At 41.7% G+C, this 16,332-nt stretch overlaps 1 protein-coding gene and 1 non-coding gene across 4 annotated transcripts in view; both read right to left on the bottom strand.

The window, feature by feature from the left end:
* Pgm2l1 (phosphoglucomutase 2 like 1) overlaps nucleotides 1-15,658 on the bottom strand; it is a 57,329-nt gene extending 41,671 nt beyond the window's left edge. For 2 of the 3 annotated variants that reach the window (XM_008852702.3, XM_008852703.3), the window contains exon 1: nucleotides 15,246-15,658. In XM_008852702.3, the coding sequence (XP_008850924.1) occupies nucleotides 15,246-15,356 (111 nt within the window). In that variant the 5' untranslated portion in view covers nucleotides 15,357-15,658. The remainder of the gene's footprint in view (nucleotides 1-15,245) is intronic. The other variant, XM_008852701.3, reaches the window with a different exon arrangement.
* On the bottom strand, nucleotides 5,810-5,967 carry LOC115067631. Its single transcript, XR_003847015.1, has one exon. It is a non-coding gene; the product is annotated as a U1 spliceosomal RNA (small nuclear RNA).
* Nucleotides 15,659-16,332: the final 674 nt, after the last annotated feature.

Genomic DNA, 16,332 nt, shown 5'->3' with positions numbered 1-16,332 from the left:
CATAAAATAAAAATAATAAATAAAATATTTTTAAAAATTCTTTAGAAACATATCAGCAGGTATAGGTAGACTACATCTGGAAGATAAACATAAACATTTGTCACAAGGCAATAAATATGCTCCGATATCCAAATGAGTACTATGACCTTGGATCACACCAAAATGAAAATTTCCTTCTGTAGAAGAACACCAAGGCCTGATTGCAAAAAAGCAGAGCACTCCCTAAGCTCCCCTGCAAGTGGATGTGGATCATGGAAATAAAACTGTAGGGTTCAATGTGACCTATTTTGAAATTTTTATACTCAGAAGCAGGAGGTAGGACCACTCACAGGCTCAACTCTGACTATAGCTCATTAAAAAAAATGCACAACTTTAACATTCATCTTCATACTAAACACAAAGGTAAAATTTAGAAGTAGTCACACATTTACTAACCATTCTTAGTTAATTAAACAATGGGTTTATTTATGACAAAGTTATGAAGTTAGATATGTACTTGCTCCAATTCATAATTCATGTTAAAATTAAAATATAGTCTAATGAGCTTAAGGGCAAAATAAAATCATTTAAGTAGTGAGTATCTGTTAGGTATCTAACATATGCCAGGTACTCTAAGACACATCTATGAGTTTTTCCCTTTGGTATTGTGGTGTTATGACAAGCACTTAGACTGCTTTTGCTAGGAAGTACTGACTCCTCATTTGGGCCCACAAGGTAACTAAGTGAGATGAAAGCCTGCCATCTGCCTTCATGTGATGTCTCCTTCACTTTGGGCAGACTCCTGCGTGACTCTGCATAGGCATAATCACTAAGGAGTGTCTGTTTAAAAACCAGTGATACTAGCCAGGTGTGGTTTAATTCCAGCATTCAGGAGGCAGAGACAGGTGGATCTCTGTGAGATCAAAGCCAGCCTGGTCTATATAGTGAGTTCTAGGCCAGCCAGGGCTACAGGGGGACCCTGTCTCCAAAAGACCACCACCACTGACAAAAAACAAAAATCCCCAAAACAGTGATACCTAACCTATTTCCATCCTCCTTCAAGTTCAAAAGCAGAGTCATTGTCTTATACCTGGAGTTACCCCCCAAAGGAGGACAATTAATTATCTATAATGATGAGGCTATACTCTGGAGCAGATATAATGATCCTTTAGGAAGGAGGTTGGTCCCTCCAGAGAAGACAGCAATAACTACTTCTTATCTGACCAAGACAATCTTGTGGGACTAGAGCTGAGACACTGCCCATCAGGGCCATACCTTGACCAGGACTGCTTAATTATGGATACTTCTTGTCCTTTGCCTCAATTCCTCCCTTATAAGTAAACCTAAAACTCCTAAAATTAGTACCTTGAGTTTATCTGCTCCTTTTGCCAATACATGAATTGATTAAATCTCCTCTCTACTTTTCACCATTACTTGTCTCTTCAGTTGGGAAATTGGGATAGCAGAGTTTGGTCTGTTAGGACTACCAGAGCCAGAGCTTTTGCCCTAAAACTCCAGTTTGCAGAAGCTTCCCAATACCAACCAATTCTCCACTTCTCCGAGTACAAATTGAGTAGTCCATGATTTAACTTAATTCTGCTACTATCTACCCAATGTTAGCATCAGATATGACAAGTTAAAGGGCTTTGTCCTATAAGACTGCCCCCACTTTAGCATGCCACTTACAAGTTCTGGGTGACCCATTCTTCTAATCAAGTGGTCACAGAACCAAAGTGGAGTTCTCACTAACCAACTCCTCATGTTCAAAATTTGCTTAGAATAGCTCACAAAACTCAGGAAAAAGCTTCACTTACATGTAACAGCTTACTATACTAAGAATACAACTCGGGAACAGACAAATGGAAGAGATGAATAAGGCAAGATTTGGTGGTGTGGGGGAAGATAGGACATCTGTTTTCTATCCACTTCCCCCCGCGCCCCACAGCACTTTGGATCTAGTGTTTCAAAAATTGTTACAGAGCCTAATTTCTCACACTTTGGCTTTCCTTTAACAGAGTCTGAGTCAGAAGTTGGTGAGAGGCTGAAAGGCCCACTTAATTATTCTGGTGACCAGCCTATTCTAAGACTATCCAGGGGCTCCACCTAAGCATAAACTCAGATATGATCAAAGAGGGTTAACAACAAAGGACACTTCAAATGCAGGAAATTCCAAAAGTTTTTGGAATGCTGTGCCAAAATCCTGGGACAAAAACAAATGCATTTCTTTAAAAAAATTTTTGTTAAAATTTTATGTGTATGAATGCATTGCCTGCATGTATGTAAGCACACAGGTGTCATTCCAAGAGGGCACTGGATCCCCTGGAACTGGGGTTAAAGATGGTTGTTAGCTGCCATGTGATTGCTGGGAACTGAACCTGGTTCCTCTCCAAGAGCAGCCAGTGCTCTTAACCCTTTTGCCAACTTCCAGCCCCCAAATGTATTTCTTATAATGTGATACCAGATCACTGTAAATCCAAAAACCAATGAAATATAAATTTGCATGTTTTTGTATAGACTTCAAGGAATAGAAAGAAAAGAAAAAAACAAAAACAAACAAACAAAAAACCAAACTTCCTGCCTCTGATAAGGAATGGCTATAATTAAGAAAAGAGCCAGGCATGGTAGCACCTTTAATCCCAACACTCAGGAGACAGAGGCTGGCAGATCTCTGTGAGACCAAGGCCAGCCTGGTCTACATAGTGAATTCCAGGCCAGCTGGGCTACAGGGAAACTCTGTCTCAAAAAACAAACAACAGCAGCAATAACAAAAAATAGTCCTTGTTAAGCTATTGTTGTAGTTAGCTCCAGCTGTCAGTTTGACACCCCTGGGAAGAGGGAACCTCAACTGAGGAATTTCCTACATCAGATTGGTCTGTGGGTATGTCTGTTGGACAACTTCATTGTTAATTGATGTGGGAAATCCCAGGCCACTGTGGGTGGTACCACCCCTTGACAGGTGGGCCTGGGCTATATGAGAATGGTAGCTGAGCAAGCCAGGGGAAGCAAGTCAGTGAGTAGCATTCCTCTGTAGTCTCTGCTTCAGGTCCTGACTCCAGGTACCTGCTTGAGCTCCTACTGTGGCTTCCCTCCACAAAGGACTATAAACTGTAAGATGAAATAAATCCTTTCCTACCTATGTTGGTTTTGGTCAGTGTTTTATCACAACAGCAGCAAAGCAAAATGGGACAGTTATAAGGAAAAAAAGTCAAAAATATATGACTTGGAAAAAATATTTTTAAGATGACATGGTTTGTCTCACACACATACACATACATCCAAAAATCTGACATTATCATTAGGCTTCTAGATATAAGATCAATGTATAAAAGCTAATCGCATTTCTATGTATGAGCAAAAAAGTAATTTTATTTTTTTAAATTTATTTTTATTTTATGTGTATGAGTGTTATGCCTGCATGTATGTAAGTGCATCTGTGCTTTGCAGTGCCAGCGGAGGACAGAGGAGGTATCAGATCCCCTGGAACCGGAGTTACAAACAGTTGTTAGCTGCCATGTGGATGCTGGGATTTGAACCTGGGTCCTCTGTAAGAACAGCCAGTGCTCTTAACCACTCAGCCATCTCTCCAGTCCTCGCCCCAAAAGTTTTTAATGGCATAAAAAAAAATCATGTACTATTAAATTAGCCTCCTGTAAAGCCAAGTAAACTCCAGTTGTACCTTATATTGCTCAGGCTGGTCTCAAACTCGCTACATAGTTTTGAAGATGACCTTGAACTCCTGATCCTGCCTCCATCTCCCAAGCACTGGGATTACAGGCATGCACCTCCATAAGGGCTCAGCCCTGGTTTTAAAAAACCTCAAGGATGCTCAGGTCTCCCACCCAGTCACCAGCATCTGAAGGAGGCTCCCAATCAGTCATGGAAGATTCAAATAAATTTCATTCCAGTTACAGGAACCATTGATGTTGTCATGGCAACACCAAAACTAAGGCTTTGCTTTGAGAGACTTCCTTTTGGCCATGATGACTTCAGATAAGCCTTAGGTGGTCCTGCCTAGAGCCACTCCAGATGACCTTACCCACAGAGGCCCTTCCTTCTCCCAGCTGTCCTTAATTTGGCCTGGAGGAGCACCTCCCAAGCACCCATGGCAGTTAGTACACATGTGTGAATGTCTGTATAAGCACAGCGCCACTTACTCTCTCCTGAGCAGTCCAAAATACCTCTCCTGCCCATGACCCAGGATGCTTCAGCACAAGCCCCAATAAAGCCACATATGATTAGTAGCAGTGCCTGCCTGTGGTCTTATCACAGGGAGAGAGACTGTATTGGTACACGAAAGAGCAGAGAACTTTTGTGCTCTCAGCCCCAGACAGACTCAACATCAACAGCTAGACGGTGCCTTAAGAGGTCCAAAAAGTGCTGAGAGCTGAGACTATCACTGCAGAAGTGCTGAGAAGGCACGACAAAGTGGAGTTGCAACTGCACAAAGCCTGTGTTCAAGGCTCAGTCTCCAGTCTGGCATTATTGGGAGGTTGTAGAAACCTTAACAGGTGGAGCACAGTAGGAGGGCTGGGTCACTATGTTCCCTTAAAGGGGATCATGGGTTCTAGCCCCCCTTTACTTTCTTTTGCTTGTTGGCCCTGAGGTAAGCAGTTTTGCTCCATTTGCTGCTTCATAAACTCAAAGCAGCAAGGCCAACCAACTGTAAATGAGAATCTCCAAAACCATAAGCCCAAATAAAAGTTCTCTTTATAAGATGAGCACCTAAGGTATTTTTTTATAGTGATATAGAGTTGACTAACACAAAGGCAATTCATGTCTTTAAAATTTTTTTCTACTTATATAAGTAACAAAATACTTCAGAGAATAATGACGGAAGAAAATTCTGTAGCAGCAACACAAACCACTTATATCAAAGAGACTTTTTTTTTTTTTTTTGGTCTTTTTGAGACAGGGTCTCCCTGTGGTCCCAGCTGACCTGCAACTCACTATGTAGACCAGGTTGGCCTGACTCACAGAGATCCACCTGCCTCTGCCTTCCAAGTGCTGGGACTAAAGGCATGCACCACCACACCTGGCCAAAGACTTTTCTAACAAAGTAAGCTCTTGTTAGTTGAAAACAAAAATGATTCTCTATCTGAAACAGTATTTTTCATTTACAATATTATAGCCTTTGTATACTTCGGGGGCATTAAATATGACCATTTTCACATTTTAACAGGGTATGGTAAGATGGCTAACTTTGTCAACTTCATGGGCACCATTCCATGGGCTGGGGAACCAAACTGAATAAAAAATTAAGCAGCAGGGGCTGGAGAGATGGCTCAGTGTCTAAGAGCACTGGGGTTTGATTCCCAGCACCCACGAGATGGCTAACAACTGTCTGTAACTTCAATTCCGAGGGAATCCAAAGCCCTCTTCTCACCTCTACAGGCATTGCACAACATGGGTACACTTAACACATGTGGACAATACGCTCAATACACATAAAGTAAAAATAATAAAATGTCTTTTTTAAATTTAATCACCAGCATTCATCTCTCTCTGCTTCCTGACTGCAGGCAACATGCCAGCCCTCTCATGTTCCTGTTGCCCTGCCTTCCCTGTCATGGTGGACTATACCCCAGACCATGAAATAAGCCCCCTCCTCTCTAAAAGTTGCTTTTGTTGTCCATTTTATCAAAACAATAGTCAGGAGTGGTGGTAACATGCCTTTAATCTCAGCACTCAGCGGGCAGAGGCAGGTGGATTTTTGTGAATTCCAGGCCAGTCAGGACTACATAGTAAGACTCAAAAAAAGTAACTAATACAAGTGCTCTGAAATTCAATTATTTAGTAGAAAAGGTCCTATATAGGACTGGTGACACTAACTCAGATGAGCATGAACACAGCCCCCCCCCACCATTATGCAATCAAGTTTCTCACATTTGGGGAAATCATAGGGATCCACATACCCAGAATGTAATAGATGAGCCTCACTCTGGGAAAACCACCTTCTTGACCATGGCAGCTCTCCTGCTAGCTAAGTCTCTTTCCGCCTCTTTTGCACCAGAATCAATCACTTCTCCATTAACTCCCAACACCAGAGGGCAGCAGCCTCACTACTAATTAGCAATAACAGAGAAAGCAATTGACTAATGAAAAAAAAAAAAAAACCTGAGTAAAATCGGCACTAAATTACTACTCAATCTTTCATTGTGGGGCAAGAGTCTAAAAAGCAGAACAAATGTATAAGTAGGTTAAAAAATAACGAAACAAGTAAATCATACTGACTCTCCAAAAGGATAGGTTAAAAAAAAAAAAAAAAAAAAAGATCATCGCCCAGGGAAGGGCCATGAAAATATGAGCATAACAGCAATATATATGTATTTAGTTAATTCAATGTATTTCAGAAGCATAGAAGAATAAAATGATGATAAAGTCCTTTAGATTCCCTGTATTATCTGGATTTTAGAATACGATACAAGGAAAATAATTCTAGATCAAAGACAGATCCAAAGAGGTTTTTTAAATGACCTTACAGAAAACTTGAAGAAATTAAATCTTTTCTGAAAGAAAAAAAAAAATAGAAAAGTTTGTCCCTAAATGACAAGAAGCAGTAGCACTCTACCTAGTTTGGAAAATGTCTGTGGAAAAGAAATATAAATCTTCTTTCTTTCAATTGCACATATATTTAAAATAATAGACTTTTAAGAATAGTTTTGTGTTTATAGAAAATTGAGCAGCTAGTAGAGATTCCTGTGTTATTATCATTTCATATTTGTGGTATATTTGTTACAAGTGATTCAACACAAATTCCTTAATATTAAAGTCTACAAATTATACTAGGCTTCATTCTCTGTGTAACAAAGTTATGTGGGTTTTGATGATTGTCTAAGCCTAAGTATCCACCATTACTGTATCACAGAGAATAGCTTTTGCTGTCTAAAAATCCCTTGGCTCCCCCTAGCCATCTTTCCGTTCTATCCTGCAACCTCCTGGTAAGTACTGATCTTATTAGCTCTATATAGTTTTTGCTTTTTCAGAGTGACATGCAGTTGGAATCATGTATGTAGCCTTCTCACATTACTCTCAGTAATGTGTTCTGCATTTAAGGTCTCTCTACATCTTTCCATGGCTTCACAGACCATTTCTTTTTATCACTGAACAACAGTCCACTGTACGTGTGTGTGTGTGTGTGTGTGTGTGTGTGTGTGTGTGTTTGTGTATATATATATATACACATATATATATGCACCAGTTTACCTAGTAAAGGGTATCTTGGTTGCCTCTGCTTTCAAGTACATCTTTTATTTTAAAAAAACTAAATGAGGAAGTCTTAGTTCAAAACAAAAGACTTAAAACACTTGCTTCCCCTCCCTCAGTTCAAGATCAAAGACAAATATTTGTCTCTTTTTCCTCCTGAGTACTTATGGATGAATGCCACAGTGCAAAAAAGAACTGGAAGAAGGTAAAGAACGGGTACCATTTCCACAAACATCATGAAGTCAGAAGTATCACGAAAACTCAAAATCAGTATAAAACCTTTACATTTTGTTGTGCCATAAAAAATGAAACTCTATCTACACCATGGATGAACAGTGAAGACATGATACTAACTGAAATAAGCCAGGCACAAAACCCAAATGATTTCACTTACATGTGGTACCTAGAGTGGTCAAATCTATAGAAACAGAAAGGAAAATTTCAGGGGTGGGGGAAGGAAGGAAGAACCTAGTTGTTCAGTGGAAATAGGTTTTCAGCTTAGCAAGATGAAAAGATTCTGGGTATATATTGTATAGCAATGTGAATATTTTAAAAACTATTAATAAACTATATACACTTAAAATGACCAGGATGGTAACTGTTATGCACTTTCCATCACAATTTAAAAATTAAATATTGTGTTTTATCTTTTGGTTGATCATCATAGGAGAAAATGATGCAATTACTAAGGTAGTCTAAATGTTGTTCACTTCAGACTCCAGCAGCGGGCTCATCTCAAGCTTAGCATACACCCGTGTCACCTGAAAAGTGGAGGTCAAACAGGTTTACTTTCTTATACTACATCAATTATTCAAAACCAGGCTGTGTTTTAATTTGCTTCTTTTTTGGTCAGTAATTTACTTAGGTCTTTTTCGTTTAGCCTCCTTCCTGCTAGGCAAGCACTACCACTGAGCTATATCCTCAGCCCTATTTCCTTCCTTCTTGCTTCTGTGGGCCCACCTACCCTGCCTCTTTCCCTTCCTTTCTTCACGGGTAACTGCTTAGTTGCTTTTCTTTTTCTTGTTGTTGTTAAAAGAAGTAACATGCCATATCACTAACATCTTCCAGTCTTAAAAAAAAAAAACCTACTTATGGTACAGACATTGTATTCTTTACCACGATATTATTATTGTTATTATTATTATTATTACTTTGAGACAAGGTCTCACTGTGTAGCTGTGTAGCCTTGGCTGGTCTGGAGCTTACTATGTAGACCAGGCTGGCCTCCAACTCATAGATATCTGCCTGCCTCTGCCAAGTGCTGGGAAAGACGTTATTTCTGATGCCCACTGGATCTGGTGCACAGGTTGTCAGCTAGGCGTTCTTCACAATGGACTCTTGAGGTGGTTATTCCAATGGCAAAGTTCTTTCATAGCACCCTCTTCTTTTGTTTTGTTTTCAACTTTAACATAGTTTTCACTGCATTTGGTCAGTGAATGATTTTCCCCCTTCATTTCCTAAAGCTCATTCCTGTTTCTTGTAGCTTTTCCACAGCATTTTTCCTTATTTGATGAAATAATTCTCTATTTTAATATATGGTTTCAGAGTTTTATGTTCCTTGACTAATCTCTCTCTATGCATATTTCTATTGCTTTATCTTCTTGTTCATACAGTCTGTTTTCTTCATATAGCTTGATTCTTAGTTACTAACAGCCACAGACTTTTTTTCTAGGAAGCCGGCATGCTTTTTCTCAGTCTTGTTTGTACAGTATGTTTTCTGTCAGCATCCTCTTAAATAGACTAGTCAGTTGGGCATTCTGTGTGTGAGAGCTACTGGAGTGGACTTTATATGCACAGGTGAAAGTTGCATTATTTAAAATTGCAATAGAATAACTAAAGGGCTAACAATGTAAGTGCCAAACTTTAGAAAGTGCTATAGTTTAAATGTGGTTTAGCTGCCAAGGCTTCCTGTGTGAAAGGCTTGGTCCTCAGTGTGAAGGTAGTGAGGAGGTAGAAACTTTAAGAGACGTGGCTTTGTGGGAGGTAACTGGGACACTGGAGGCACTTTCCTAGGAAGGGAATGGTGATTCTGTGGATGAATTCTAACAAGAGTGGGTTGTTATTCAGAGAGAAGAGGGGAGGGGAGGAGAGGGGAGTGGAGGGGAAGGGAGAAGGGAACAGGAGAGGACAGCAGAGGACAGGACAGCAGAGGACAGGACAGGACAGGACAGAGCAAAACAGGACAGGATAGGAGAGGATAGGAGAGGAGAGGACAGGACAGGACAGGACAGGAGAGGAAGGCTCAGTCCTCCCAGCTCTCTGGCTTCCTGTCTCACAGTGTAATCCCTCTCATATATGCTCCTGTCTTGCTGCCATTAGCCATGAGGCTCTAAATAGAGGCCAAACAAACGCGATACCTGATCTTACACAAATTGAGCTAATTAAAGCTCCTTCCTTTATATATTATCCAGTCTCAGGCACTTGCTACAGCAATGTGAGACAGACTAACAAAGGAGACCTAGAGGAGAGTGAGTCCCTATTTTTCATAGCACAGACATACATTTAACAGGCACTATCTAAAGTTTTAAAATAAAATTTGAAAAATAGTGGTACTAAGCATATTATTTCATCTGTTCATGGTAACTATAAAAATAATTAATAGTGATGGGCATGGTGGTGCACACCTTTAATCCCAGCAGAAGGTGGTGGCTGTGAGATTGAGGCCAGCCTGGTCTACATATTGAGTTCCAGGGCAACTGGGGCTACAGAGAGACCCTAAGGACAAATCAAGGAAGAAACGAGGCAGCTAAGAGCACTGCTTTCCATTCTAATCCCTTCTGTCCTGTCTCTTTAAAACACATGCATTTATTAAAACAAAATGATAGAAACTGAGGAAAAATATTTTAAAATTGGAAATTTAACTCTGAAAAGAAAAATATTCAGGCTCATTCATATGTACTAAATTTGTTTGGACAGAAAGGAGATTTGCCAAGGAGCAGCAAATTCAGCTCTTAAAAAAAAAAATCAAGGCTGGAGAGCTGGCTCAGTGGTTAAGAGCACTGGCTGCTCTTACAGAGGATCTGGGTTCGATCCCCAGCACCCACGTGGTGGCTAACAACCATCTGTAAATCCAGTTCCAGGGGATCTAACACCCTCTTCTGAACTCCGTGGCACATGGGTGGTGTACTTACACACATGCAGGCAATGCACTCATACATGTAAAATAAAATAAATATTTAAAAATATATAAAAAGATTTTAAAAACCCATGACAATTTATTCTGCAGGATATCATACCCTATCCCAGCTTTACAAAAGCCCAGACAATGGTTAATGAGGGACTTGAAACTTGATTTGTCTTTAACAATTACTAAATATTTTATTTAGAGAGTCTACTACAGTGAAAGAGACTAGAGTAAGAGGCATATGACCTATGTTCTAATCCCAAATTGTCTTCTGAGGTCCTATGTCCTTGAGTAAATCATGTTCTTTTTCCAAGCATAAGATGTTTTATTTGTAGAAATGGGGATGACTACTACCGCCTGCTGCACAAAGTAGCTGTGAATAGTAAATGAGACTTAGAGCATTGTACAAAGGTTAAAAAGTGCTGCAATAAATTCAAGGAATAAGCACTAATTCTTTCCAAAATTAATAAAGCTATGCTCTTCATTGACTATCAGACTAAATACCAGAAAAAATGTGAATAAAATTATTACATACACTAGTATTTTAAAGAAGGATTGAACTAGGTACAGATCCAAGGTCAAGTTCAGGATCTACAAATAGGTAACTTCCACAAGCACTTTGGATCACTATAACGAAATTGTCCACTTTGGTAGATGTGCTTCATGGCATATTTTCCATCACATAATAATTTAAAAGGCAATTCAATCACAGCCTTTTTGTTTTGGTCACATCCCAGGACTCGGGAGGCAGAGGCAGGTGGATCTCTGTGAGTTCAAGGCCAGCCTGGTCTACATAGTGAGTTCCAGGACAGCTGGGGCTATAAGCTGTCTCAAAAAGACCAAAAAAAAAAAAATCTGTAATAGTTTGCAGAGTATGGGTCCTTGGACAGGACTCCTATATTAAACCCCACCTACCCAGGGCTCAGAAGAGGGGGAGGAAAGATTGTAAGAGCCAGGGAAGGAGGTATATGACCATATGGAAATAGTCCTACAGGCTCCTGGGACATTGCTCATATGAACCTACAGCAATGGTGTCAGCATGCACAAGTCCCTTGCAAACTCAAGCAGACAAAAACTCAGCACAGAACTGTGAAAATGGGCAGCAGGCCCCAATCTTAGTTGAAGAATTATTGGCAGCTGATTACTGCTGAGTGAGGAAGAGCTGACCTTCCTAAAGGGAGGGTCTCTAGATAGGTTCACTAGATCCCAGTGAATGAACTTGCACTGAGGGACGTCTAGGAACACTAACTTGACAGGATAGGCCTTAACTTAAATAGATGACAGAATGTAAGAATTCCAGTGGGGGGGGCTATGGGAGGGTGCCAGTGGGGAAGGGAGTATAAAGATGATTAAGATGTTCTGTATGAAATACACAAAAATTTGGTAACAAATTTATAAAAAAATAAAATTTAATAAAAAAACATTCTATTGTTAAATATCTGAAAACAAGGGCTTAGATTGAAGCCTTTTATTTCCATTTCCAAGCTCTTTATAAGCCTACCCTATCTTCACTTTTATTTTCTAATCTTTCTTAATACAGACCTACAGTCTGAGACCAGATTGCTCTACTTACTATTTCTCAAACTGCCATGGCAAATGCCTGCCTCCATATTACTGTCAATGTATAGGAAGCCTAACACCTTTGCTGTTGCTGTGCCAGCCAGCTGGGCAGCTCTGCCCTGAGCCCAGTCTCTCCCCATCTACCTGCCTATGCTGCCACTGCTTAGATCTTAGATATAGCATTGCTTTCAAAGAGTTAAAATTCACTAAGGAACAGAATCAACAGAAAATTGTCATATTAAAAGAACCTGGCTTCTAGGCCAGGTCCACTGTCTACCACTCAGCAATGCATGAAAGCACTGAAGGAGGAAGGTATGAGCCATGGCCCTAGAGCAGAGGAGAGCCCACTGGGTTGTACATATGGGTCACAGCCTGGAGGGTGAACGCCTTGATCCACGGACTTACTGGGTTAAAGCGGTAGCACGGCCCCATACAAAGAAGTATGCATTTACTTGTTACAAGCTGATGTTAAATGTATTTGACTCCTTGTGATATGATTTTATGATCACCAAAAAAAAAATCTTCTAATTCTTTGACTTTAATAGATACTATGGTGTATCAAATGCCCTGATTAAAAATAAATCCATTTGGCATCTATAACATAAAAGTTAATAAAGTAGAATTCTTAGATCAGACATCAGTTTCTGTGACCTTGAGTATAATTTTGAGACAAGACTGGCTAACACAGTAGACAAAAGCCTGTATGAAAGGAGAAAGGAGGTCAGATCTAGGTCTGGCAAATTTACCAACATAAAAGCTACCAGTGGTGGCTACATGGAATATCCTTGCCCCAGTAAATCTTTTTTCCCCGCCACTCTGTCCAGGCTGGCAAGGAACTCACTATGTAGCTGAGGCTGGCCTCAAACTTTCACTGATCCTCCTGTACCGGCATCCCAAATACTGGGATTAAAGGTGTAGTTATCACACACAGCCCATCTTCTTGTACTACTTTCCTTTGAACACTTACAAACATTTTTACTTCGCCAAGGACACTAAAGACATACTAAAACTTTTTAATGATTTGGTTTTCACATACCTTTCCTAAGATTTCTATGTACCCTAAACTAGAGCAGAAAAAAAAATACGTTAACTATACACATTAAAGTTTCAATCTACTTCTCGGTCTTCCTTCTCTACCTTGGCCAATCTGAATTTTAATTAATTGTAAAAGCCTGACACAAATAACATCTTTTTTCATGAAGGTTTTCAGTGGACACCAAGCCACAAGGTTAAAATTAATATTTCTGGTGACAAATGGGAAATTACCCTGAAATCAATTTATAAACTTACTACATGCCTCATCAGAGTCATTAAGAATCGGTAGCCTTAGGTAGGTTCCTTAATTGGTATTCCTCAGGTTTTGAGCTCAGATTTACTACATTAAAAGACTACATGTGCTCTCAATGTGTAATGGAATAGTTATATCTTATTTCTCTAAATTTCAGTGCCCTAGGGCTTAGCCTAGTTTACTTAAGTATCAATGTATAATAGATAAACCTTTGTTTCCCAGATAAAAGTATTATCTCCCATTAAGAAAGAGATATAAAGTCTTTCAATTTATTCCTCTGTTAAGGGCACTTACTGTTTGCTTCCTGTATTCTATTTGAGAGCCTTTGTTTATCTGTCCTATATTCTTTGACCATCTAGCCACATCGATTTCATCTTTCAGTCTCCTGCAGGCTTTCAGGTAGTGCCATGTACATAAGAGCACTTTAAATATAAATCAAGACTTTCCTTTCAACGAAGGCATTCCCAGTTCTTTATGTGCATTCCATCTTCTCATAGTCTTTGACCATCCCATTCTACAGATTACTCTCACTTCTGAACTCCCAAAAGGTCTGACTGTAACTTCTTTCATTGCTACCATAGCTATTGTAGCATTATTTTTCTATACACATTTCACAGTTCTTAAATATTTCAGAGTATCTCAGCAGGATCTAAGCATAGCACAGACAATTTTAAACATTAATTCATTCAACCACCCTGGAAAAAAAATCGACCAGGACATTCATTAGTAAAAAATACAGTCAATTCAACACTGAAAAAGAAAAGCTTTACTACTTTAAGTGTGGTCCACAAAACAGCAGCAGTGGTATCACCTGGAAACTCACTCTGAGGCAGACTTTCCCACCCCAACCAGGTTCTGGTCAGAATCTGCCTTTTCAGATTTCCAATGATGTGTTAGCACTTTAAGGTTTGAGAATACTGATTCAGACACTACAAGAATAATTAGTATTCAAGATGTGTAACAGCAAATCCCTCATTGTAATTGCTTATTTCTTGGGCTTCCTTATCTGCTAACTGAAGGCTTGTTGAGGGCAGGTGCCCTTTCTATCTTTCTTACCACCAGTATTTCCTGGCCTTAAATAAGGCCTAGAATACTCAGTATTCGTTGTTTTGGTTTTCCTCTTGAATACACGAATGACTGTAAAAACCAAAAATGAAGTGTTTCAGAAAGCTAAGAACTTTTGTAAAACGTAATCTCACATACTGCCATAAAAACCCCTTAATTCAATATTATTAACTCAGTTTAAGATACTGCCTACTCTATTTTAACAGATGTATCTTATACACTTGACAAAGCAAACGCTAGGATTATCACCTTGACCTCTGACAGCCTCCAGGGGCCTCATTTACAAGCAAGCAAGCTGTATTTTAATTCTGGCTTTCACCCATCCATCCTATTTGCCTGCCCAAGGAGAAAGAAAGCCGAGGAGACAAGGCAACAGCAATTCTGTATCAGGAGTAATTCGAAGTATCATAGGAAACCTGGAAACCACGATTCTTTGAATAAAATACTTCCAGAAAAGAACTGCCAGCGAGAGTAGGAAATAAAGAGTTAAGAGAACCCTTATCTTTTTTTTTTCAAGAGCAAAAGGTGATACTAGAAAACACCCAGCGTGCTAAAGCCCAGTGACTACCTACCGACAAAAGGTGGAAACACAGCAGACCAACACCAAAGCGGATCCTGATTAGAACCGTCCAAGAAGTATACCAGAAAGCAAAGGAAGTCCAGGGAGAAAAGGGAAACAGCTAGGCGCAGTCAGCCCCGGGCAACTTACGGTGATGAGGATGGGGATGGGGATGATGATTAAGTGTTTTTGAGAATGAGATGGCTCGCACTGCAAGGGACGGGGGTGACAGTGGAGGAAGAGCGGTTGGAACAGTAGCGCAGGCAGAAGGAAGCGAAGCGACTGCAGATGTCCCCACCGTGCCGGGGCGGCGCAGGCAGAGGTGGGCGACAACGCCCGGCTCCGCTGGTCCCGTGGGGGCCGAGCCAGGTCCTCTGGAGCCCGCAGAGCCTTCCCCGCCCGTAACGGGCAGACTGTGTGAGGATGGGCAGCAGCTGGGCACCGATGCTGCGGGGACCAGTACCCACCTTGTCCCAGCGAAGCCACTGCTGGACGGCCGTGTCGAGCTGAGGGTCCCCGGTGAGGCAGGGGGCGTGGAGCAGGTTGGAGTTCAGGTCATCCTCCAGGTTCTCAGCCATGGCAGACACCCAGGGGTGCGGGCCTGAGGGGCGGGCGGGGACGCCGAGTCCCGGGCTCCGGGTGCACTCAGCAGGGTCCGGACGCCCCGTCCTCGCCGAAGGGCATTGGAGAACAACGCGCTAGCTCCGGCCGCCGCCTCAGCGAACCCGGAGAGAGGGCGGATGCAAGCGCACGCCTCCCAGAGGACCAGCTCCGGAGCTCCGGGCTAATCGACTGAGGCGGGAGTGAGACGAGAACAACAGTCCCAGATGTCTGGGTCCCCGCCGCCGCCCTCGCCACCTCAGGCCCCGCCCCCGCGTCGTAGGCCCCGCCCTTGCGCCGTAGGCCCCGCCCCCTCGGGTCGCTGCGGATCCAAGTCCGCCGGGCATGAGGCGCCAGTGTCTCTCCTCCGCAGCCGTGCGTTGACTCTCAGCCGAAGAAACGGCACACAGCTGTTTTTTTTTTCCAATTGTCGTTCTCCAGGTGTCTGTCTCTAGTTACCAGCCCCACATTCGCACTTCTCTCCTCCACCAGGTGTCCCAGTCACCACAGCCCGCCCGCCACAGCGGTCGTCTGGGTCCCGGGCGCGCGCGTAGGCCCCACCCACTTTGCCTCAGGGCTCGCGCCTCCCTGAAAGGCCGGAGCTACCCAAGTGAGGCATCCCGGGACTTGTAGTTTTTCTCTTTCCCCGAGTTCCGCAGACCCCCTTGCGGCCCCATTCCTCAAGGTTGGTCGCTTTGGATGAGACCTGTGCCTGTCAGGGCATTAAGGAATGGCTAGGGAACAACTCATATCCATTTAATGCTCGATAGTTTACGAGTTGCTTTCTGTTACCTCAGCCATCCTGTGAGGTAGGTGCACCATTCCCATTTTACACACACAGAAGGAACTGAGGTGAGCAGAATTTTCTAGGTGGTCGTGTTCCTGAGAGATGTCTTAGGATTCCAACCTGTCACAATCGCCTCAGTTGGCAGTTGTTTTTGTTCTGCCGAAACA

Source organism: Nannospalax galili, unplaced genomic scaffold, assembly GCF_000622305.1.
Source record: "Nannospalax galili isolate Female #2095 unplaced genomic scaffold, S.galili_v1.0 scaffold686, whole genome shotgun sequence".
NCBI classification, from domain to species: Eukaryota; Metazoa; Chordata; class Mammalia; order Rodentia; family Spalacidae; genus Nannospalax; species Nannospalax galili.
The sequence above is the reverse complement of the archived record's forward strand: the minus strand, read 5'-3'. Positions and strand labels throughout refer to the sequence as shown.